This window comes from Rissa tridactyla, chromosome Z (assembly GCF_028500815.1).
Source record: "Rissa tridactyla isolate bRisTri1 chromosome Z, bRisTri1.patW.cur.20221130, whole genome shotgun sequence".
Lineage (NCBI taxonomy): Eukaryota > Metazoa > Chordata > Aves > Charadriiformes > Laridae > Rissa > Rissa tridactyla.
This window is the reverse complement of record NC_071497.1, coordinates 63,947,566-63,974,292: the sequence shown is the minus strand read 5'-3', so window position 1 is coordinate 63,974,292 and position 26,727 is coordinate 63,947,566. Positions and strand designations below refer to the sequence as shown.

Genomic DNA, 26,727 nt, shown 5'->3' with positions numbered 1-26,727 from the left:
TTTTCAAAAACGGAAAAAAGCAAGACCTGAGGCAACTACAGGCCAGTCAGTCTCCCCTCTGTGCTTGGCAAGTTCATGGAGCAGATCCTCCAGGAAACTATGCTAAGGCACATGGAAAATAACGAGGTGACTGGTGACAGCCAACATGGCTTCACTAAGGGGAAACCATGCCTGGCAAATTTGGTGGCCTTCTACAATGGGGTTATAGTGTACAGTGTTGGTGGATAAAGGAAGAGCAACAGAGAACATCTACCTGGACTTGTGTAAAGCATTTGATACCACACGACATTGTTGTCTCCAAATTGGAGAGACATCTTCATGACAGATGGACCACTTGGTGGATAAGGAATTGGCTGGATGGTCACACTCAAAGAGCTGTGGTCAACAGCTCGATGTCCAAGTGGAGACCAGTGACGACCCTCAGGGGTGGGTACTTGGATTTGAGTGCACCGTCAGCAAGTCTGCAGACGACACCAAGCTGTGTGGCATGGTCAACATGCTTGAGGGACGCAACACCATCCAGAGGGGCCTGGACAGGCTTGAGAGGTGGGCCCATGTGAACCTCAGGAGGTTCAACAAGGCCAAGTGTAAGGTCTTGCAACTGGGTCATGGCAATCCCAAGCACAAATACAGCTTGGGCAGAGAATGGATTGAGAGCAGCCCTGAGGAGAAGGACTTGGGAGTATTGGTTGATGAGAAGCTCAACATGAGTTGGCAATATGCACTTGCAGCCCAGAAAGCCAACTGCATCCTGGCCCACATCAAAAGAAGCGCGGCCGGCAGGTCGAGGGAGGTGATTCTGCCCCTCCACTCTGCTCTGGTGAGACCCCACCTGGAGTTATTGTGTCCAGCTCTGGGGCCCTCAGATCAGGAAAGACATGGACCTGTTTAAGCAGGTCCAGGGGAGGGCCACAAAGACAATCAGAGGGTGGAGCACCTCTCCTATGAAGACAGCCTGAGAGAGTTGGGGTTGTTCAGCCTGGAGAAGAGAAGGCTCCAAGAAGACCCTGTAGTGGCCTTCCAGTACTTAAAGGGGGCCTACAGGAAAGATGGAGAGGGACTCTTTATCAGGCAGTATAGTGTTACGATGAGGGGTAATGCTTTTAAAGGGGCTAGATTTCAGTTAGATAATAGGAAGAAGTTCTTTACTGTGAGGGTGGTGAGACACTGGAACAGGTTGCCCAGGGAAGCTGTGGATGCCCCATCCCTGTAAGTGTTAAGGCCCGGCTGGACCGGGCTTTGAGTAATCTGGTCTAGTGGAAGGTGTCTCTGCCCATGGCAGGGGCTTGGAACTACATGATCTTTAAGGTTCCTTCCAATCCAAACCATTCCATGATTCTGTGATATTAGCCAATTTTTCCAGTTACGGTCTCTGTGTCTACAACCTTGGTGTCTCTTTTTCGCTGATTCAGCTCATTTTTAGGACTGTGCCTTCTTTTGGCATATGGCGAAAGGTGTTTCATAAACTGGGGGGAATATCAGGTACTCATGGAGAAAGCAGATACGGTTTTTAACATGCATTATAGCTACAATGAAATATTTATTCCCTAAGCTTAGTGAAAATAAGTTACCATAGTATATCCTCATACTAAGCTGAAAGAAAGGAGAGAAAAGTGCCTGGTTTAGCCACCGTAACACACTAATGAAAATCTTGCTCCCCACCGAAAAATTTCAAATGAATAGGTGTACGCAGTTTTCAGGGATTCGCAAATCTTCTCTTAAAATTAATTAATGAAGTTAAAATGTTTTAATCTGGACAAGTGCCTATCTCTTCAGAGCCAATGATTTTTTCCATTTTACATTGTTGAATCTGTGAAATACAATGACGTGCATGACAGAAGATCCATGGCTAAAATCTTGTCTACCTAAATCAGTAGGATTTTTCCCATGACTTCAAAATGATCATTAACTCACTGCCATCATCAAAATACGATTTTTCAGTACTTGTAAGGTTATGATACACGGAACTGTCTTTTGCTTTGAGCTAGGCACTTTCTCTCTTCATACTTCTTCTCTTAAATGTTCCTTTTCCTACCAGGCTCACCATTAGCACATTAATAGCAAAAAAAGCAATCTGCCACCCAGGAATCCAACAAATGAATAATAAAAATTTTGGATAAAGTTAGCACCTTTCTCTACTTTGTTTCAAGACTTTGTCTATTCAGCAGCACAGAAGAGAATTTATGCTGTCCTGTGTGTCTTACATATGGCTAAGCAGTTGTATTCAAACAGCAAACAACTAACAGCCGCAGCAGGTTCCAGCAGACCAATGAGTCAAGATGGTGCTAAACATGAATACCTCCAGTAGCCAAGAAAAGAAAGAAAAGGGCAAATATGTGGTCCAAGAGTTCTTTAAAAAAATATGGTGTCTTCCTCTTGCTATGGGCAGTGCACAGTGCAGCAGAAAACTGAAATTCTTTGGTGGATTTAAAGGACTCACCCCTGTCTTGTGAAACTGAGGTATGCTGGGGAGATGATGCATTCAGTCTCCAGAGAGAAGAAAGATACTGTTCACACAGCACTTCTACTCATCAGTCCTTGCAGCAGCAATGGTGTTGGCTTTGAAGGAAGCCAACTGTCCTGCTCTCCCAGCCAGAGGTAAAGAATTGCATTGGTGGCCACTAGAGGGAGGATTAGGAATATAGTAAATTGTGGGCAAAAGGCACCCATGATGATCCCCAACTGCTGCCAAAGGGCAACAATTCTCAGATACTGTTATGGGCTGGGAAGTATAATCCAGGTGTTATCACCTGCTACAGAGGAGCTGCCAGTATGCATCCTAAACTTTGGTGGCTGGAACACAGGAAGGATGACTAGGATTATTCGAAACATACCTACAAACACAAAAAGACAGATCCCTTTATTTGCCTTTTGGTTTTTAATCTCCTTATTTAAAACTTCTGATGTTCTCTATCAAGAATGCTCCTGTGAAAAGCAAACATACCAGCTTCACGAGAATCTCAGAAGAATAATCAGCAGAGTGAGACACACTGTGCCCAGATACACTGTACTTAACAAAAACATCTGAATATATTACATGTACTTGAAAACAACAAAATCCATTGTGATAAAATAAATGTTCTTTCACTAAATTAAGGTTTAAGGCATGTCTGAAAGAAATGTTTTCAATTAGTTACCTAGATAATTATATAGTGAAGTGTATCCTGCAAATCAGTTTACCCTGTAGCTTCACTGCCCGGTGTCTTACCTCCAGCACAAGTAGCAGAACATTCTGACCAAGGCAGGTGATTCCATGCAAAGCCAACTTCATTGTCTCCACTGCCAGTGCGAGAGATGGGAACATTGAATTTATACCTTATACCCAAATTTTGTTCCTGTAGCAGAATCTGTAGTTGAAAACAACTGGTTATACCATTAAAACAGGCAAGCAGAGGGCAACTACAGTGACATTTAATCTAGGTATATGTCATGTCCTGTGGAAGGGAAAAAAGTAATATAGGAAGCCATAGCAGTTCTTTTAGGTATTCCCAAAAGAACCTGGACTAACTTTTAAAACATATACAAAAGAAAAGTATTGTCTAAGGTGAGCTTTGTTTCTTTTTCCCCCTTAACACAACTTGGTAATTTCTGTCAGTTCTTTAGTCTTGACATAATTGTTGTAAAAAGCCAGTTTTCATAAAATCAATGTCTTAATGGAAATTAACTTGACAGCTGAATAATTATGTGAGGTCAAAGCTGGCTAAAGACCTTACTGTGCAAACGCGCAGCAGTCTCCACTGAAACCTTGTGAGGAGCTGCCTGTACAGCAGCTATGAAGCTATTTCTGCCCTTGTTTGCACTTCTAGTGACTATAATAGTAATAATAGTAACAGCAACAGACTGTTGCTGAGGTCATTGTCTTCCCCTAAGGCAACATCCAACAGCTTGGTAGAATTACACCTGTAATTCCTTTAGAGGAATATTAAAACTCTCACTGCAGCTGTATCACTGCAGGTAATACAGACAGAAGTGCAACAATCACTGTGAGTTTTTGTCTGCCCTCACTGTTGAACTGCTCTTCCATATACCACCTGTTCAACACTAGCCTTTGACTCTACTTTTTCTATCTGTTGCTAATAACATATATCATGTTAGATGCAGCAATCTGACACATCTCAGAGCTACTTCTCATCCCCTTCTACTTTCTGTGATATTTTGCAGAGGTATATCTGCCAATCTCCATTGGACAGAAGAGTAGAGAACTTTTAGTAAGAAAATCAGTGGCACTGACTGAATGAGAAAAGGAACTATAATCATTGTGTAATTCATTCTGTGTGGACTCTTTAGCTTGTCCACACCTGTAACAGAAAAAAAACAGGATTCAGGTGTTTGAAAATGCTGCCTAAAATGTGAATATCCAGGCAACAATCATTCTATACACAAAAATATCCCTTTTGGTTCAAGCAACCCTTGAACTGCAAATCTGGCAGCTGACAGAATGGTGGCTGCAACGTCATACTCTTCCTCAACATGGTAGTGCAACAGGGTATCGGGATCCTGGTCACATCTTCTGTTAAATTCTCATATTTTGTACAATCTCTTCAGAGCAATGTATGTCACAGCAACATACTGTCAAATCATACAGGTCAAATCATGATACTCTCACTGTGGAAAGAGTTTACTTCACACTCAGGCCAGGCCTAGAACCACCAATATCTACAGAACTGTCAGGAACTGTCATGCTGTATCTCAACACTTCCATGTATCAGCAGTATGCAGACATACAATATACGCCCCATTTACAATTTTGACTACCATTATTCTGAACCACATTTAACAGAGATGGGGCGTCTCAGACTTTATCTGAGATTTCCTGGGGCTCTTCTGACTTTATCCCTGTTTCATCACAATGTTTGCCAGCCAGTTTTGAAAGGTAAGAAAGCTGTGTTAAACCACAAATGCAAAGTCCCAGCTAGGCAAGCTGCATACTGTTTGAGAACACAACGTATTTTGATTTCATTCATAGCTTTGTCTTTTCTCAGAAAACAAATACATATTTCGAATTTCAGAAATATATTAATTATAACTTTACCATAACTATGAGATTTTCTGAAGTAGGGCCTAGTGCTTCCAAAGACTCTGGTTCATCTGTTGGCCTCTTGTAATGGAAAGCTGTTCCAGCAACATCAAACTTTCTTGGCCAGTCAATAGTCCAGGCACCATTAATATAGTAGTCATCCTCTTCAGATTTTAAAGCTTAAAAAAAAATACAAGCCACCTAAAAATTGGAAGCAGCATTTATAATGGAGAAGCCACTGCAAATTAACCTACTAATCTGTTTGAAGTATGTGAGCCTCAGCTCAATATCACTATTTTTTCAAGCAATACAAAGCCTTTTATTTATCCCTGGTCGAAATATCACGGTTTGCAAATGTAGTTTGACAATACTGCCTCTGCAATAATCTTCAATGTGCAGGTATACTTCGCAGATTTCAACATGCAGATGCTATATGGAACAAAACAGAATGCCTCATGCAACTTGCAATATATCTTCAATTTTAAAAGCAAGCCAATATCCAATGTATGCCATTCTAAGTAAGATATAAGTAGATCTCAAATGTATAATCAATTATCAACCTAATCTTTAGGTTAAGAAGTTGGGGCATGGGATAGATATCTCACATAATGTGCAGAGGAAAAAAAGAGAAGGAGCACTGAGTCTGATGTATGGTGCCAATCAGCTCTTGCTTTGTTGCCTGTATCCACTTTTTTTTTCCTTCTTAAAGCATAAATCCAAGATATTTCTACTACAAACCCAAATACTAGCTACTTAATCTCATAAGAATTTTTTTCATTCCTAATTTACAACCTTAAATCATAAAAGTACTGTAGACAAAAGATGAATTTCTTAACTAACCACCAACTAGACTGGGTAAGCACGTATTGCTCATGGATTTATATTTGATATTTTATCAATAATATTAGATTAAAGTTTCTAAATATGAAACAGACTTTGTATCTTAAGGTGAATATTCTGTTAATTTGATATTGACTTCTTGACGTAATGTGAAGATTACCAAGTTATTCAGCATTCATATTTACTTTAAATAAAACACGTTCATAACGGCAAAATGATGGTTGGACATACATGATCAAACAGCCATGAGTCAAATAACTGACTGACAAATAACTGACTTTACTAGACAGGGAACAAACTCACATCACAATCATAAGGAATAAGACAACTTACAATCAAGTTTAATTCTCAACTACATCTGTGTGGACAGATGGTTTACATTAAGCAGTTACAGAAAACGTCTCAATTATGCTCAAATCTTCTAAAACAGATCAGAGAGCATTCATATGAGCAGGAGATAGTCAGAGAGGCAGTAATGTTCTGTTGGTGATAGCCATATTCAGCAGGGATTAGTAACCATTTCCATCAGCACCGTAACGTCTGAAAAGAAATGTCTTTCCATAGCATAAACCTTATTCCATTGACTTCCCTGGATTTACTCTGGAAACACTCATGCACTTTGAGTGAAGAAACTAGCCCTGACACATTCACTTATGTGGAATTCTCAAAGTAATTCAGATTCCTTATTGTCTATATAGGTTTTATAGTACAAGAAGGAGATAGTAAAAAAAGTGAATATAGGAGAATAAGACAAATTGCAAGCAATACTGTACTAAAAGAAAGGAACAGTACTTCGCTATTTATCTATTTTACACTGGTACATGAAATAACTACGTTACAGCTGAACATCAGTATTTTGTCTCATTGGTGGTCCTATTTCCACATACCCAAAATTTCTATACATCCTGTTACACATAGGTGAAGGCCACACAGTTGTGAACAGCATTCCAATAACACAATTACATGAAAATGAGACACAGTGGCATAATGCTATTAGCATATGAGACAGAAGGAACAAGTTAATGTCCTTATCAAACCATTTATAAGAACCTGTGAATGCAGGAAACTAGCACACAACACCCTGTTGCATACAGGGAATATAAGGGAAGATGTCACCCTGGATCAAGCTGTTTAAAGGAAGATAACAGCATTACTAAATACACATTTTTTCAGCAGCTCTGAAAACAGGCAATTTTGTAGTTGCTGAGTTATTTGTTTGTCAGATCAATTTAAAATACTGAATTATTCATACAGCTGCAGAAACATGCTTTTGCTGTCACAACACAGGAGCGATATTGGTGCAGAAATTATCAGCCAGACAGGGGGAAGGAAGGACAGGTGTTGACTGAGATAACTGAATGGCCAAATGTCTAACTGCAGCCTAAAGTTGAGGCCATGGCTTGCAAAAGAACTGGACCTTAGTTTAAGGGACCGTGGGATGTTTGTTGCAAGTTAGTTTGAAAGCCTGCTAATGGAAAGGAATAAAGAAGAAACTTTAAAGCCAGTGTGACAGCTACAAAGAAGGTTTTATTTTTAGCTTTTTTTTTTTGTATACTTCCAAATGGAGAAATTGATTTCTTAGGTTGTGGTCACGTATTTGGCTGCAGCACACATAAAACAAACTACAGTAATATGTGTAAATAGTTATTTTCAGCTGAATCAGTTCTCTAATCTTGTTCACAGTGTGGCGACACAAACAGCTGTCCTGGAACAACAGAGGGAATTCCTTAAAGACAGAGAAGGAGCTGTGAAGTTGACATGCTACTTAAGAAATATCCATAAAACAATACCTTTAAGGTATGCATTTTAACATAATAAACGCATTTTCAACTACCATTGTGATTGTATCGTTCTTTTAAGGGAGCAGACAAATTAGAAGCCTTCCTTTCCCAAAAAATGGTGACCTTAAAATAGTGATCTAGTTCGCACTTACAGAACAAAACATCCCAGCACAAAACGAAATGGCTCTGCAACTCTGTAAGATTATCTTACACTAGGATATAATGGCACCTTTGAAATTTGAAAACACAAGAAACTAGTGAAGGAGAGGAATCCCCCATTTGTGTAGTCAGGGTTTCTGTGGCACGAAGCAAGGTAGTGAGGAGAGCCTGAAACTCAGGAAACCCCTTGAAATTGTGACAAGAACATAAAAAAGTATTTATGTACCACTTCACATTTTTAGATCTGTGGCCAGATTAAATACCAATGAAGTTGTCTGTATTTTTTATTTAAGCCAAAAAATTTACATTTTTCATTCATTTTATACAGATGGTGCCAATCTAAATGCTTTTGCAGATTACTTTCCTCCGCTTAAAAAATAGAGGAGTAACAAACTCAGCTGTAATAGCTAGGAGTTATCTTCTTTGTCCTGCTTTTCAGCTGTCCATGGAATAGTTCTTAGCAGAAAATGACCATGACAGGATGCGTTGTATGATTCTCTCCCACCACCTCTGTTTGCAATGTCAGTATAGGATATACGAGCGACCTTACCCGCGGTGTATTTTGACATGGGGGAGGGACCAAGGAGAGCGTGATGCTGAAGAATAATAAGCACTCTACTGCTGAAGTAGTGGCATTATTATTCCTGCGGAATCCAGGGAGATTTATTATCTGCTGAATTACAGAAGGGTGGGGGCAGGCAGAAAGAAAAGCAGATATCCAAGAGTAAAAGGTACCATTACCATCAATATAATCAATTTAGGAATTAATGTACCTAGGGGGGTAACTGCCCTTCTTACTCAGAGGCATCATAATCATTTCCAACATGTTAGAGTTATATATATCATCTACATGGCGGGAGTACAGACTGACAAAAGTAGCCTCGTCAGCTGCAGTTCATCCTAAACAGGCAATAGCTTTTGGTTGTGTTAATCTGTTAAATTTGCTGTACAACTAATCAGGTCTCTAATCTATTTTTGTCTAAGAAATAAGTGTTCTTGCATTACTGTTTCTTGCATTCTTGCATACTGCTAAGTAAATCAGGGTACAGAGACTTTCAGAAATGTATGTTGTCCTGAGTTCAATGGAGCCAGATTTGTAAGTATCAGTATTAAAAAAACAGACAGCAAATTTAACACAGTCTTTAAAAAAAGGAATAATAATCTGGGAATTTTAATTTAATACAACAGGCTTCCTGAATGATCTCAATTAAGCACCTCGTTTTTCTGAATTTCATTTTCCTTACCTATAAAACAAAAATGGCATCTAGTCCCTACAAAAGAGCAACACAGAAACACTATGGAATTAATACATTAAATTGCCTTAAATTAAGGAGATAGTATTGTTAGAATTTCAGTAACTATGGCTGTTAATGAATGATCATTCCAAGAATAAAATTGTGTTTTAAAACAGTATAATACCCCAAGATCAAAGACTTTCCAGATGGAAGACACTATCTCAGGGTGGGACAATAGATCGCTTAATATTGACAGCTAACAATTCCCTCTGCTGCTTCTACTATGTGTATCGTTTGGCCAAACCAGAAAACATACCTTCAAATCACAACATAAACTCTGACTTAATAACAGTCTGCTATTTAAACCTTTCTCTTACCAATGTAGTTCTTTGACATTGCCACTTCTCTTATTTCAATGTGCACAGAACCTCTTGGAATTTGAATCACTTCCATATAGCCTATAGGAAAAAGATAAATTTTATTTGTTGTAAATAAATCTATAAACAAATAAATCTATATTACTCATGAAACTAACCATTAATAAATTATTTACTATGAAAAAATTAGTATGAGATACATTTTCTTTCATGTGATATAAAGGAAAACTCTTTACATTTCATACAAAAATTTGAAAGTGATTGCAAGAGCTTGCCATGTAGTCAAGGAACTCCTTTCCTTAAGTGCTAATAAAGTCTTTTCAACAGTGTATTACAAGTAATTAACATACAAAATAACCTGGTTCATAGAATAATTCAGGCTGGAGAGGACCTCAGACAGTCACTTAGTCCAACTTCCTGCTACAAGCAGGGTCAGCTAGGAGAACAGACCAAGTTACTCAGCGCTTTACCCTGGTGGGTCATGAAAAACTCCAAAGATGGAAACTGTACAGCCTTTCTGGACAACCTGATCCACTGCTGGAGTGTTGTCCTTGGGAAGAAGTTTTTCTTTCGTTTGGTCAGCACCTGCCTTGTTTCAATTTATAGCCGTTGTCTCTTCTCCCACCATGTACCCACCACTGTGAAAAGCCTGGCTCTGTCTTCTCCATAACCTCCTCGTAGATACTGGAAGGCTGATACTAGGTCCCCACAAACGTCTTCTTCTCCAGGCTAAATAAGCCCAGTTCTCTCAGCTTCTTCTCACAGAGGGGCAAGCACTCCAAGCCCCAATAATCTTAGGGGTCCCTCACCGAACTGAACTCACTCCAGTGTATCCATCGTTTTCCTGTATTTGGGAGCCCAAAACTGATAACAACGCTAAGATTGCAACATTAATATTGTCTTTTTTGAGCTAAGCTTTAAACTAATTGCCCATATACATTCCCTGAGTTCTTAATAAGATGAACTTAGGAGACATTCCCGGATTCCTTCTATTCTAAAATTTTATGTATGACTAAACATTAGATTCTACCACACACATTAAAATCGTACACAACATTACTCTTAACTATACCACCATAACTAAATAGTAAAAAAAAACCCACTCACTTATTTTTCAGTGCATTAAAGTCCATGAGAACTAAGTATTCAGTAATGAAACATTTTGTTCTATTTGACATAAATCCAAACTAATACAGAAAAAGGAAACAACGAGACAAAAGGAGTCAAAGTGAATGACCAGCAGCAACACCATGCTGAAAATCAATGCAGCATTGTTATTTGCTAAGGAGTTATCTAAATACATTGTGCAATAGAATGGACATATATGTGCATACCTCCTCTGGGCAATGAATCATTGAAGAAACCTTCAATGGCTTCACACGTACTCCCATCTCCTCCACAAACACGGCATCTATCTTCCTTAGCATCAGACCCCAAAATATTATCACAACCTACATGCTGAGAACAGATAAGAACGAGTATTTTAACAGGATGATGGTCCTGCACCATTATCTTCATGGGTTTTTTTAAGTGTTTCTCTGAAGTTTGAGATATTCAGTTCTTCTTTTTATCTACTCTGGTTTTGATCTTCTTTTTATCTGCTCTATGTTCCACTTATTTTGCTTTGTTAAGGTAAACATTTGCTGTGTATTCCTTGAACAGATATGCAGCATAAATAGTACTATTGTTCCCAAAGGCATTTATAGCTTCCACATCCTCGAGGCAGAATTTGCAATTACTTTCATAAGTTGGAATGTAAAGTGTAAATTACTTCACTGTAAGAATGAATGCAGCATGAAACTTAGTGAAAGGCTGAATTATGTGCTGTATTAAATAGGATCCAAAAGCTTTTGGAAAAAAAAGTGTCTATAACTGATCATAAAAAGTACACTACATTTCTAATTATCTACTTGAGAAATCTATGTACAGTGAACAATGATTAACTCCTTATAAATTACTGATTCAACCCTACTACAAAGCTAATAGGGACAGCTGGATCCTTAAGAAAATAAACAGAGACAGAATGAACAAGTAGGATGTGAACAGAACTAACATTGCAGCTTGTCAAATTTTTCCAGGATTTATACAAAAAAGGAGGCAGATACATAACTTTGTTTACTGTCCAGCAACATTATCTACCATCTTGTAAACAAGTAATACACAGGTCATAAGAGAAGTTAAAATACTTTAAATAACTGACAAAATAGTACCATTCTAACAATTTACATTTTGACTTTCTGATTCACCAAGTAGACAGACGCCCAACTTTACTACATAGCTCATTCTCAACTTAGGATTTAGTTTGATTATTAGTTTTAAAAGATTCTCAAAACTGCTAAAATCTTATGTATAAAGTACAGCAGAATTCCACAGGTTATTTTTCTGCTTTTTGGGGGTTAGTTTACTAATACACGGCAAACGCTTTTGATCTCATCATGTTATTCAATAAACATACATCTTCAGCCCTCAATTTAGCAAAGAACTTAAGCATTGGGTTAAGCTTTAGTTATGTTAGTGGTTTCAGAGAAATCAAGTAATTTTCAGAGTCACCGGCGCTGTCCAGATGTCTAGACTTAAGCATATAATGAAACGCTTTGCCAAACTGAAGAAGCAGTGGGATTGTTTGGAACAGGATGAACTAGTTAGAGAGAAAGAGATTAACATGTTCACATTTACTGTTTTTCAGCCAGAGTGGTGCTCTAATTGGAATGATGGAACAGGTCTTGGAAAAGTGCAAGGAATCTGTTCATCTCCTGTTACCCTTTCCACCGATTGTTCAACAGAAACCATAAAGCAAAAAAAAAGACAAAATTAAGGATTCTACAAATGTCTGTGAGAAGCTACTGAAATTCAAATGATTTGTCTAATTTATGCAATACCTTTTTTATCTTTTTGTCTCAATCTTACTCTTTCACTAACGACCGGACCTGTCAACAATCCCATTTCATATAAGTAGCAAACAAGTACTGCAATTAAATGAAGGAGATAGCAGACACAACAAAGTAATCCGTAAGTACTTTATAAAACATTTGTAACCTTGCATTCTCCATTGATACAGATATCCAGTGAATCAGCATTGCACTGAGTCCCATCTATTACTGCAGGAGCACGTTCAGTGTAAAAATTATAACCTTCGGCCAAGCAGTTTAATGCACATGGTTTAACCCCACCTGGAAAACAAAAACAAATGGGAAAAAAAAAACCACAAACCAACAGAAATCTTGAAAAATTAACAATTAAAAATGTACATGCATAAACAGATCTGAAATTTATAATCTTATCTCATACCTGACACATATAATGCATACACTTTATTTAACTTCCCTTTATTGATTTCTCTACTTGACTCTTCTTTCTTGCAAAAAAGATTATTTTGCATAGTAAGATATGGCAAGGTTGGCTGGCTCCATAACGACTCCATTAGGTTAATACAACCCTAATGATTATTGAACAATTTAAAACGATAAGGATACCACTTCACCATTTGAAAAACAAGAATAACAAAAGAATGTAGTGCTAAAAGTATATCAGGATACATTTCAAAACCAAGGTCAGACTATTTCAATTAGGAATTTAGTCCTATTGAATTACACTACAGCTCAAACCACGTGATCACAATGATCTGTTTTAGGCTTTTAATCTAAAAAACTAAGAGTAAAATCATCCAAGTCAATAAAATACAAAAACACAAGGGGGAACATGGACTTACTCACTCAGGGATTAGAATGGGAAAAAACAAAACAATAAAAGGGCAACCTACGAACTTTGAACAACAACAAAAATATAACTAAACTTGATTAAGATGTCTCAAAGAGAAAAAGAAATTACAACCTTTTTCCCTGCTGCAAAATACCCTTTTATTGCACAGTGGTATTATTTGTAATTCAATTATTGAACTAGTATTTAGAGACTCTTATAAATGCTTTTACTTCTTTCTCCTTTTCCTAATATTCTGACCTTAAGAAAGAAAACTTATTGCGAGATCTTTTTACACTGAACTCAACCCTGTAGCATGAAAGGCACTTACAGATCACCTATGCAATTTCTAATTCTATTGCAACTGCTGGTGGAGAAGGGCTCTATATTTTTAAAGTGGAGTCTCTACAACGATGGTCATTTCCCTTCACAGTAAAACAAACTTCTACCTGAACAGAGATGGCTCTTCTGCAACATTTTCAGCAATTGACAAAAGTACAAGCTTAGTAAACTTAGCTCACTATTTTTTAATCAAAACATCCTATTTACAAACATTACTCTCTATGTATCATACATATCATTTTGAAGATGTCACCTATGACAACATTATTGCAAAGCCAACAATTACCTCCAGTGTAGGGTTTCCAATTATAATACTTCCCCCGGAAAGGCATATTGTCAAAATCTGCACATTGCTTTTCTCGAAAATCACGGGCCCCTGAAGGACATGGCTAAAATAATAAAGATTAAAAAAGGTTAATTTCTTCCAAATATCAACATAAAAGGAAATGCTTATAGGCTTATATTACAAACATAATCATGCAAGAGACTAGGACATGGTTCCCTGCTTTATCTTGTGGCTCTGATTTTGAAACTTGCTTTATTGCTTTACAGCCGAAGTGCCTGCAATCTAAGGCTGGCATGAAGTAACTGAAGTAATTTAAACAAAGGTGTTACATAACAGTTTCCATAAATGAGAATCACATCAAGCTATGCTTCATAATCAATCCATCAGCTACCTCCTTATAAACACACATTGAAAACAGCTGAAATAATTAAAACAAAATCATTTTTGTAAGAGCTGTAGGCTCAGTTAAACTGTAGCAAGCAGCTGTACTGAGACATGTTATTAAGACATTAAGAAAAAATTAAAACACTTTCTAGAGAGCTATATCACCTCCGCTTACTTGTAGTCTTGACAAAAGCATTGTGTTAAGACTGAGAGTGAGAACAGATACCATGTTTGCCTCTGATTTTTACCAGTCTCCAAGCATGAAGAAATAAAAACTGCTTTCAATTTAAATTTTCATTACTTTGCCCTACCAACTACAAAACTGTGAAGTATCTTTTCTACTTGGAATAAGGGCAGATTTAAGTGAAATTAATCTTGGAAAGAATTATAGGAGAAACAGAATTCTTTGTTATTTCTCACATTTTTCATCAGCTGGTTCAAAATGATAATGACAACTAATCTTGAACACACCCAGAATTTAGACAGCACATTAAACATTGTTATCAATGTTTAAGTACCTGCTGAAATTGCAAGCTTCATCAGACAAAGTATTTGAAATACAGATTAAAATCATTTTTAGCCTAAAAGAGAAAAGAATTTGTTTGACAGAAATCAGAGGTGTTAATAAATATTACTATACTATGAGCAACAGAAGAATCCATTTTATGGCAGTTTTACTTGTCTTCCTATTAGCACTGCTCAGGAATCTGAAATGCATTCAAGTGAAAGGATGTCTGTAAACATGGATGATAAAAATTTACTGCACAATACAAATACTAACAGAATAATTGTGATTCTCAGTATACATTAATCAAGCTCTTATAACAGCCAGCCCATTTCAATATGATGCAGAAACTGGAACATTTTTCTTCAATTCTGAAGCTGTTGTGATATAAATTAAAACAGTGGATATTAGACAGTGTTTAAATTTTAAATTCTCTCTGGAAATCACTCCTATTATCTCTTTCTAATTAAAAATGCATTTTTGAGTATAATACGTTTACTCGTGGAAAAAAACAGAGCAGTGTAACTACTTTAATACAATAACCCTGCATATGATAACAGTGACAATAAAAAATAACTATGTAATATAAAATGATAGGAGGTTTTTAAAGTTTTTTTTAATGGTAACACAAATTAAAATTACCTCTTTGCATCATATTCTCCAAGCAGTAGAAGGATCAGACTTGACCCACCAAGCTTGAATCTGAATCTCTCTGATTGATAGTGGTCACTACACCCTATTCTTCTGTCCCACTTGCTTGGATACTAATTTACATGGCTGATATTTTAACCACACCAAGTTCCCCTTAAAAGTTATTTAAATCATCCCCCCTAATAAAATCCCTTTCCTAAATAGTTATACTAGAATAAAACAAAATACAAACGTTAGTAAAGAAAGACCAAGCCTTCCATATTTATACTCCTAAAAAAATTCTCACAATCTGATCTTTGAGATGTAGTCTTAATTCTCTTGTTTGATGGCGATCTTGCATGTATTTTGAGGCAACAGTATCAAATCATAAACAATCTGGATAATGGGAAGAGTATACCCTCAACAAATTTGCTGTTAACACAAAAGAAGGAGGAGACGACGACACACCAGAAGGTTGTGTGGCTGTCCAGAGGGACCTTGACAGGATGGAAAAATGGGCCCATGGGAACCTCATGGAGTTCAACAAGGAGAAGTGCAAAGACCCGCACTCGGGGAGGAATAACCCCATCCCCCAATACACACTGGGGGCGAACCACCTGGAAAGGAGCTTTGCAGAAAAGCCAAGCTGAACATCAGCCAGCAACGTGCTCTTGTAGCAAACCAGGATAATGGTATCCTGGGCTGCAACAGGGGCATCAACAGCAAGTCCAGGGAGGCGATCCTTCCTCTCTACCCAGCACTGGTGAGGTCACATCTACAGTACTGTGTTATTGTGTTCAGTTCTGGGCTCCTCAGTACAAGAGAGACATGGCCATAACGGAAAGAGTCCAACAAAGGGCCATGAAGGGCCTGGAGCACTTCTCATATGAGGAAAGCCTGAGAGAGCTGGGACTGTTCAGCCTGAAGAAGAGAAGGGTCAGGAGGTGACGTCATCAATATGTACAAATATTTGAAGGGAAGGTGCAAAGAGTATGGAGCCAGGCTCTTTCCAGTGGTGCCCAGTGATGGGATGAGAGGCAATGGGCACAAATGGGAACACAGGCTTCTCCTGAACATCACAAAACTTTTTTTTTTTACTCTGAGGGTGACCAAGCACTCGTACAGGTTGCCCAAAGACGCGGTGGAACCTCCCTCTTGGAAATATACAAAAAGTCTCTGGACATGGTCCTGGGCAACCTGTTTGAGGTTTGAGCAAGATGGGCTGTGCAAGATGACATCCACAGGTCCACTTGTAGGCAAACCGAAGTCTTTCTTTTGCTTTATTAAATATCAACTCAATTATTGCCACAATTTAAACTGCTAAAATCACTGTTTATATCTTCTTTACTTCTTGAACACAACCCTAGCAGTCTGACAGAAAACTAGTTACACACAAGTATACGTAGCCTGCAGTCTCACTGCTGACAAGAACAGCAGACAAGGCTGGGAATACCTGGGAGCAGCTAAAGGAGCTGTGGGAGCAAAGCCCCACATAAAAGGTTCCTGCTTTCTCGATATTTTATCTCGTTTTGGTAGTCCTGAAGATTAAATCCTGGTTTCCTATACTGCAAGTACTGTTAAATTAATTTTACAAACTAAGATACCAATGATATCAAAGTTTTTACATAACCCCATGGTTTTGGCTCTAAAAATGCAAATCCATCAATCCACAGCCAGATTTGGAGACCTTTGCAATAAACTGAGTTTCCATTTTAGTGGCTCAGTCCTCTCAGTGAATACTGACAAGTGCTAGGCCGCATCTCAGGATCTTGCTTTGTCCAAATCATTACTTTGAATCCAGCTTTAAGGTGGATTCAATGAATTTTTCAGGCAGTCCTTCTGAAGACTGCAGATACCAAATGACAGCCTGAAACCTGCTACATTCTGTAATCTGAAGCATAAAATGCAACTTGTAAATTATTTGTTGTTGTTGCATAATTTTCCTATCTTTTTTAGTATCTCACTAATACCTTAGAGGAAGTAAAACTAAAGGCTATGACCTCAAGAAATGCGTTCAAAATCATCCTTGACAAACCTGACTGCCTTCTATGACAAAGTAACCTGCTTGGTTGATGAGAGGCGAGTGGCGGGTATTGTCTACCTGGATTACTCCAAGGCTTTTGACATGGTTACCCACAGCCTCCTCCTAGAGAAACTGATGCATTACTGATGCATTACACAAGTGGTCTGTGCTGTGGGTGGGGAACTGGCTGACAGGCTGCACCCAGGGTTGGTGGTAAATAGCTCCTTTTCAAACTGGCAACCTGTCACAACTGGGGGTCCCTAGGGATCGATATTGGGCCCAACACTATTTAATATCTTTGTAAGTGATCTGGACAATGGGATCAAGTTTGCTGATAAATTTGCTGATGATACCAAACTGAGTGGGGAAGCGGACACTTCAGAAGGGAGAGCCACCTTGCAGGAAGACCTAGATAGGCTGGAAGAGTGGGTGAACAAGAACCTTATGACGTTCAACAAAGACAAGCGTAAGGACTTGCACCCGGGAAAACACAAACCAGGAGTGAAGCACAGACCAGGACCTACCTGGCTGTGGAGCAGCTCTATGGAAGGCGTCCTGGGAATCCTGGTGGACAACAAGCTCTGTATGAGTGAACAATGTGCTGCTGCGGCAAAGAAAGCCAACAGGATGCTGGGTCACATCAACAAGGGCATCACCACCAGAAATAAAGAAGTCATTATCCCACCCTACTCAGCGCTCATGAGGCCATACCTGCAATACTGCGTTCAGTTTTGATCCCTGCTATGCAAAGAAGATGTGGACAGGCTGGAAGGGGTCCAGAGAAGGGCCACAAAGATGATCAAAGGACTGTGAAGCCTGCCATATGACGAAAGGCTGAGAGAACTGGCTTTGTTCAGCCTTGAGAAAGGGAGGCTTAGGAGAAACCTTATCACCAGGTTCCAGTATTTAAAGGGTGGCTACAAAGAACACGGAGAGTCACTTTTTACAAGGAGTCACATGGATGAGGAGTAATGCGTACAAGTTACTCCTGGGGAGATTCTGATTGGACACAGGAAGAGAATTTTCCACAAAGAAAACAATCAGCCATTGGAATAATCTCCCCAGGGAAGTGGTGGATTCCTCAACATTGGACACTTCTAAGATTTGACTGGACAGGGTGCTGCGACATCTTGTCTAGACAGTGCTTTTGCCGACAAAGGTTGGACCAGATGATCCCTGAGGTCCCTTCCAACCGGGTATTCTATGATTATATGATTCTATGAAAATCATAGCTATAGAATTGCAAAAATGTTACTGCAAGTTAAGCTACAATATGCATGTACAAAATGTCAGCTCTTTGGCACTGCCTGTTTGCGTACATGCTCTTCCCAAAGTAAATGTGCAATAATCGCTTCTCTTTATTGGATAAGACATTTCACTTTCTTCATGCAGTTACAATACACGGATTACTGTTTTTAAGTAACAGGCTGCTTGTGTTTTCAAACTTATTTCTCTTTTAGGAGACTGAAAAACATGAGGTAGGAATCTAACAAATGCATAAGAACTTAAAATCAGGTAAGAAGAAGGTCTTGAGAAGAAGATGATGAAGTAATTAAAATTTTGAGTGAAGAAAGCACTGACATAAGACCATAAGAAAATTTAAGACTGAAGCAAAAATATATCACCTAATGAGTGTTAGTAAATCATTGAACAAACACTGACATGACACCAAACGTAGTATCTCAAAGAAAAATGTTATCCCGGAGCTTAAAAGTCAGGCAGATTTCAGCAATTGAACTGATTGTGTTTCCTGTTAACAAAGGCTATACTACTCCTCACACAAGATGAGACAGCCAGAGGGGTCACAGTTGAAACTCGGCTACTGCTCCAAGACATAACTCCTCGCGTGAATGCATTTTAGAAAAAATAGGCTTGTAAACATTAAAATTATGAAAGCAACAAACAACATCTGTGAATGTATGTACAATGGAAGGAAACAACAAAAAACATTTGCCTATGTTCTATTAAGAGAAAAGACTGAATAACAAGAACCTTTTAAAGGTATGTATATACACATACTTTTACATAGATAAACCATTCACAAGACTTGTAAGCAAAACATGTTTCTTATCATATATAAAAAATTAGGAGGCTTTTACAGTTTTAGATGTCTATCAAATTAAGTTTCACATCCTATACATATTTTAAATCAGACAATGAGTTACTTTCACTGAGTAATTATGTGCCTTGCAATTCTATTAGCATTTTGTATTTTTTTTTAATTAAAAATATTTTGCTTGGAAAAATACATATATTTTTGTTAGAGATAGCATGTCTGGTGGTAGAAAATAAGTTTCTGATGAGTGTGTTCTTTCTATCACCCTTTTGTTTCCAGAACTCATTAGCTAATGTTCTTTTCTGCTGATCTCAATGTTTCCATTAGCAGATGCCTTTTGAATTAAGAAGTCATATATGGCTTTAGAAGTGTTTGATGAGAAATAAGCCTAGTAGGAGTGCGTGCGCTGTTTCCAAAGAATTAAAATAGTCAAAAGAAACGGCAACAGAACTAACTCATCTCTGAAAGAAAAATGAAGTAAAAATGTGGGGTTTTTTCGTTTATGAATAGTAGGAGCTTTAGGGAGTACTACCTTTACAATTACAAATGGGCAATGAAGGTTCACACTGCAAAATAAATTTCAACAGAAAAGATATAAAAAAAAAACATTTTTCAAAAAAACAATGACAGATTTGCATGCTGTTAACACTTACATTAATCAAACACATCATTCCATTAAAAATGTCAAGCACTAAGGAGTATCATAAATCTTGGAACAAAATCTACTAGTCTCAGCAATTCTTAGTTATGTGGAGCCCTAAATATTACTATAAAAGAAATAGACTACAATCGTCAAAACCATTAAGGCAGTAAGTTTAAACTTCTCTAAGTACCAATATGGTCATACACTGGAAAACCATTCTGAAAAAATACACTAAAAAAATTATTCACAGTCAAACTGTAAGAATGGCATTTCCAAATTGCCAGGCCCGAGTCTGCAATTGTTCAAGATTTGTTTTTAAGACCTAGACAATGAAACGTAAAGTTTCCTTTCCACTATCTTGCTTAAATTACCGATTGAAATCTGAGTATAGGTAGGGAACAAACATTTTGGGATAGAAGACTAAAACTTTCAAAAGATTTTGACAAATTGGAGCAGTAGTTTGAAATAAAGCAATCAATGAAAATTACTACAGTTGAATAGGAACAATCAACAGTGCAAGCACAAGCTGAGGAATGACTTCCTAAACAGCAGCTCCTAACAAAAGGGATTTGGGCATTAGAGATCAACACAGACTAAATAAATATTGTTACTTCTGTAAGAAAAATGAACGCAATACTGAAATTAATAAGCGTAATCCCATCATTAAGATGACAAAGTAAATTAAAAGTTAAACTTATCTCTGACAGGCCTCTGCTAGAATTCTGTGCAGAGGTTTGGGCATCACGCTTCAATAAGACGTGCACTACTCAGATCCTAAAAGGCTATTAACACAGACACTGTCTAGTGTAAAGAAGACTAGGAAGAGACATGATAGTAGTCTGCAAACACAGGAATGGCTCCCATAGAGGGAATATTATTGCCTTTCTTTTTACTGGGGAAAGAGAAAGTAAGGGCCTTAAAGGATGGGAAAGGATCCCACCTTAAACGATTGGAAAACATACACTGTATTTCATTAAAACTGTCCTGACTGTAAGAATCCCAATGATACCGCCCAGACTGGAGCTATTTCAAAACAGGTCAGCTGCCTAACCATCAGTTAAGAATGGTTTAATGACAGTTGATTTTGCCTTTGAGCCAGGGAATAGCCTGAATGGCCTCCTCAGATACCTTCTAGATGTTCCTTCTGTGACCCTGTAAGCTTCCTCTCAGTAATAAACAAATAAAGAGAGAACAAGGGAAGCAAAACCAACTAAAAATAAAACTGCCTGACAATGAGAAATAAAGTATGGTAAGAATAAAACAAATCCTAGCAACATTTCAATGGTATCATTAGGCAGCTATGGCACATTTGCTAATAATAAAAAAAAATTTAAAAATTGTTGTATATTTGTGAGGATTATGTTTTATGTAAACTTTCTTGTATACTAGTTACTGCAGCAGATGCTAAATAATATGGAGAAAAACATTTTAAACACAAGCGTCTGGATATCAGACACTGGATATCACAGCAGAGCAGCTGTGATTAGCAGTAGGGAAGTAATTTTTAATTTGGAAATTTGTAATTAGGAGAACAACCTTGACTGAGAAGTTTGCACAACTAATATGATAATCAGTAACAATCATAAAAACTAGTCTTTTTCAAGGAATCAGCATATTAACTATTATATTTTTTCCTGAAATATATCCAAAGATAAAACAGGTGAAACAACACCTTTAGGTACAGACTCTCCCACTGTTAAGATGAATTTGAAGCTAAAGTAACATGAAAGCCTGTTTATTTTTGTAGTGCTAGTGACCTGGAAACATACTAGTGAAATTCTTTATTGGTGTGTACTTTTTTTCTGGTTCAACTTTTAACTTACTTGAATTTGTAATTTAGCTTCATAATTTGATTTTATACATTTATAGTCTTCCTCACCCCCTCAGTGGTACTTCATTATTTGAAGGGCTCAACTCTAAAATAAAACTGCATGATCTTTTTGGTAACACAATAACCAGTGGATACCTGATGGCAAAACAGCAGGTTTAAAACACACCAAAAGAAGTATTTTTTCACAGAACGTGTAAGAGGATTATGTAACACCTTATCACTGGAAGTTATAAAGATATAAAAAGGGTAAGAGGGTTTAAAAGCGGATTTACAGAGGATACTTCCATTTGTGGCAGTTTATGTGGTACAGACACAATGTGGAGCTCAAGAAATCTTTTAGACACCCAGCTTCTGGAAACTCATACACTATATCATAGAATCATAGAATGCTTCTATGATTCAATAGAATAACCATGGGAAAGTCATGCCTTGGCTGCCAAAAGTTTATAATTTTTCCCTAAACAGCTGTTATTGGCCACTGCTGGGAGACAAGACACTGGGCTAGACAGACCTTTACTCTGATGTGGAATGCTCCTAGTTCACCTTCAACATGGATGCTGGAGTTGAACTCACTCCAGCTGGGCATCACATTGAGACAGGCATCCTAACACTTAGCAGAACACGTAGGGTGCCTGCAATATGGAAGTGCCCTAAAGGACTGTTTTCCAATAAAATGCAGAATTCATGGCTTTTCTGAACTGGGAAAAAAATGCATCCATTGCTGTTAAAATGTAAAACAGACAAGTTCATTATACTTTTACTGCGGAACAGAATTTACTTACATCAGTATTACAGGAGCGATATCGCTTCCTTTCTCCAAGACAATATTTGCCTCCACCTGAAGGCCTGGAAAAACATGTTTTGTATGTTAATATATGCATTAGTACAAACACAAGTTCATGAGATATACTAAAGCATTGTTAGTATAAATACAAGTCCAAGAGATATGTATTATATAAATAAAAATAAAAGTACATGGAAGTTTTAAGGTGAGATTTTGAAATATTTTATTTAATAAGGATTGCAACATTTACTTGAATTGGAGCAGATACAAAACAATACTGGGTACTTGAAAATCGTCACTCATATGGTATTCATCTAGTTTGTATAGATTCCAAGCAATACAGTTTCATTGTATTTTGAACATACTAAAAAGGCATTGTTTTTAATTATTTGCTTGCTTTGTAAAACTAGAATGATAAATGTGTAAACAACCTATGTGATACTTTTTTTTAATAATCTTCTCATATTACTCTTGAAAATATAACAAAATGAAGAAAAATGCCCTGCTAAATACTGAAGCCAGCAAACACTGCGTTTTCTAGTTCAAGAATCTGATTCTGATTTGAATTAAGCAGTACTAAATCTGAGGAACTCTAGAGGAAGCAGGTTTCTATTAGTGTGAATAAGACATTGGGTCTTAAATTCCCAAACTGTTTGAGAACATTATCTATATTCCGCAGAGGTCAAATAATGAATTAACATTGACTTAAAACTGAAGATTAATCAGACAACAGCTCTTTGGCTCATAACTTGAAAGCAGAAAGGAAAAACACTTGGTGTTTGTTTTATAATAAAGAAATAAAAGAATTTACAATTAACTAAAAAGCAAATCAATACTGTTTTTCACATTACAAATATTTAACCAGGCAACATTATCCTTGAACCAAAAGGGTATTTTTTCCTAATGCAGACAAATCCCCCCAAATGCACTTGCTGGCTGTACTGGTAAACATTTAAAATTCATTCACCTTTCAACATGCCAACACATATACATGGTGACAGGAGTAGTTACAAAATCTTAGAAAATTACTCATGCTCCAAATAAACATTTCACTAGCATTTTTACACACTGCTGTGAAAAAAATAATAATTTAATTTATTATTCTCTCAGTAACATAGTCTGACATGTTGCTGACGCATATAGATAATTTTTGCTTTTGAATACATTCAGTCAGTAGCGCTATTTGCCAGATTTGATAGTTATTGCTAATGATAGGAGGTGAACATACCACCTCAAGCAGCAGTAATGTGTCTGTCCTGCACAGTGTAAAGGAAACCTGATGTACAGCCTGGCTTGCAAAACATAGATACAACAAACAAAGAACCTAAGTGTACAGAGAGGAGAGGATAAGAAAGGAGTGACAAAAGCCACGGAACGGATTTTCATGAAAGAAGCACAAAAGCTTAATATTTTCAAAAAAAAGTGGTCTTAAAAACTAATAATGGTATGGAGTAATAAAATTATCTTTCTGCAAGGACCTATAGATGTGATAAGGTAACCAGAACAGGGCAAGAAGCAACAGAAAAAAAAAGCAGTGATTCATTCAGCAAAGAAGAGCAATGGAAATACGCAAGCATTCTTCATCTGAGAAGTGCTAGTGACAGAGGAGCGCTCACCTGATAGACCATCCCTGTAACAGTGCTCAGGACATCGGAAAGTGGACAGATGACAGGACCAGTAAAGACAGACACAACAGATCAAGCTGTAGTGGAGAAGCTGGCCCCTCTTGAGAGAGAGTAGATGGACCAATATGGAGGAGCAGCAAGGAGAGAAGTTGCTGAATCGTTTTAAGAGTCAGTGGGGAGTCACAACTAAGTGTTGGACATGACAGCGTTTAAATGTATTGTATGTAACATAATATTACCAACTATGTTCTATATGTAAGCAGTTGCATGCAAAAGCTTGGAAATGCTGTGCTGCTTTTGTAATAAGTAACTGGCATAGTTATTTTATATCCTCGACAAGCACTAGAGGTAATATGTCTTAAGAAAGAAATCTATCTAAGGCATAATTTAAATATATTTTGCATGAACAGCAAATTGCAAAAAGAAAACCATTCTGGTTATTGCTAAATATAAATCCAGCTATCTTTACAGTACATAAGATACATTAAAAATGTTAAAAGTATGTCTAGTGAACTTCTCCTGTTTAAGTGTTTCTGTCTGCTATTTTGAAGACAAATGTTGGCAAACTAGCAAAACATTTTTACAGATAACATGTGAAACCACAGTTTTGAATAATTTCCAAATGTGTCTTTTTGTTGGCTCCAGCTTACTTTAGCTACTTACGCTGGACTGTCACAGTGTCTTATGGATGAAGAGACTCCTCCCCCGCAGGTCCTGCTGCACTCTCCCCATATTGACCACGGACCCCAGTCCCCATCTATGCTCTGCGGCCAAGTGCCAAAAGGTACGCACTCTCCCTGATAACACCACTGAAAGATTTCACAAAAAGCACAAAATCAGCTTCCAGGCTGACAGAGTTATCAGGACAGAAAAATATAAGGGTCAGGCAATGACCAATTATAGGCATTAGCATTCTCTGTACAGATAACAAGACTAATATTTTACTTTTTCTAGCCATGTTTAGACATTGGTGAGGGTGTGTGTGATTTGTTAATTGTCTTCACTAAGTCCTGAATTATAGGTCCCTAAAACACACCAGAAGTTAAACCAAGCATACAATAAAGATTTTCTTTTTTCTTCATACATCCTCCTTAATGTTTTGCATTAAAGGAACTGCAAGTTGCTTACATTCTTTTAAACACTAAAATTCATTTCTAAGATTAGTTTAGTAAAACACCCTCCACTTACAATTCATGTAGGGGCTTCATTACGCAAAATGAAAAATTCCCCCCAGTAGGATTTTTAAAAAGGTATTCCCTTACTTTTTAAAAAAGAAAATCCGGATGAGATTACAATCGAAGAAGAATTTGTTGCAGTACTTCACTTATACTAACCTTACAGACATAATAAAAGTAGTGCCAAGGCATTAGACAGGGTACAGAAAATCGCTATACAATGGTCACTGTCCACTTGTCCAGGGACAGAGTGAGCATGCGTACTTCACTCATGCAAACAAACTTTGCAATATTGTTACTTACATTGGACGTACAAAATGACAGACAATTTGCACAAACAGCTAATTGTTAAAATTGGTTTATAATTTCCTTTAGCCAGAAACCTTTTTTAAACCATTCAGAAATAATCCTGGAGCCCATGGTTCGATCCACAGTCTGGTGTCTACTGCATCACTGAGAACCTGGAGCAGCCTGGTTAGATAACCCTTTCCCACCATTATAGGCTTAGGTGACTGAGTAGAGCATGGCCTCAGGTCTACTGTGACCTGAATCTGCATATTTCAGTTTCAAAAAGTGGGCACCTGTTGTTTAACTCCCTTGAATTCTCATAACAGACACAGTATTGACCCTTTCCAAAAAGAAACCCAGACAACTTCTGTGTCCAAAATCAGCCATACAAATTTGACAAAAAAGCACCAAGACACGCACAGAAGACATGGACAAATAGATATATCCCTGCACACCCATAAGTGCTACTGGAAGACTCAGTATTGACTTTATACTAATAGGTACCGCAAAGTCAAGCTTTCGCTTCTCTTTCTCTTCTCCTGAGTCCTAAGGACATGTATGGGACATACATAAACAAGTAAATACAGCCATTCACAATGACCTGAATTACTCTAGATTTTTCTGAAAGCAGCTGAAAAGAGAATTTAAACTTCAGTCATTACTCAGGAAAAAAAGAAAAAGAATTAATAGGAGCCTGATATGAACAAGCATTGTGCAGAGTGTTAGTTACAGAAAATGAATATTTTTTCATTAGAAATTTTGTTTTGAATAAAAGATACTTCTAGACTGTTAAATGTGTCAGCGTCTAAGTGTGTAGCTCTCCAGAATGTACATTAAAATGATGTATTAATATTAAAATGTGTAGCTTATCATCAGCAAATGCACCTAGATGCAATAGTTTTGCATATGAACACATGCTACCATTAAATATAGTATTTCCTTATTATATTATTTACTTGTTATTTCCACATTAATAAGTGAGACCTGTAGCATTATCTTCTAGCCACATTCATTCTTATTTCTTCTCTCAAAACATTTTTATCCTCCATG

General features: G+C 37.4%; 1 protein-coding gene across 2 annotated transcripts in view; it reads right to left on the bottom strand.

Annotated features, from left to right (window-relative positions):
* The window catches only part of ADAMTS6 (ADAM metallopeptidase with thrombospondin type 1 motif 6), a 153,890-nt gene that overhangs the window by 29,381 nt on the left and 97,782 nt on the right, over positions 1 to 26,727 (bottom strand). For both annotated transcript variants that reach the window (XM_054186912.1, XM_054186911.1), the window contains 8 exons: positions 24,878 to 25,023; positions 22,588 to 22,651; positions 13,734 to 13,836; positions 12,446 to 12,579; positions 10,744 to 10,867; positions 9,410 to 9,490; positions 5,033 to 5,196; positions 3,209 to 3,347 (listed from right to left, as the gene is read on the bottom strand). In XM_054186912.1, the coding sequence (XP_054042887.1) occupies positions 3,209 to 3,347; positions 5,033 to 5,196; positions 9,410 to 9,490; positions 10,744 to 10,867; positions 12,446 to 12,579; positions 13,734 to 13,836; positions 22,588 to 22,651; positions 24,878 to 25,023 (955 nt within the window). The remainder of the gene's footprint in view (positions 1 to 3,208; positions 3,348 to 5,032; positions 5,197 to 9,409; positions 9,491 to 10,743; positions 10,868 to 12,445; positions 12,580 to 13,733; positions 13,837 to 22,587; positions 22,652 to 24,877; positions 25,024 to 26,727) is intronic.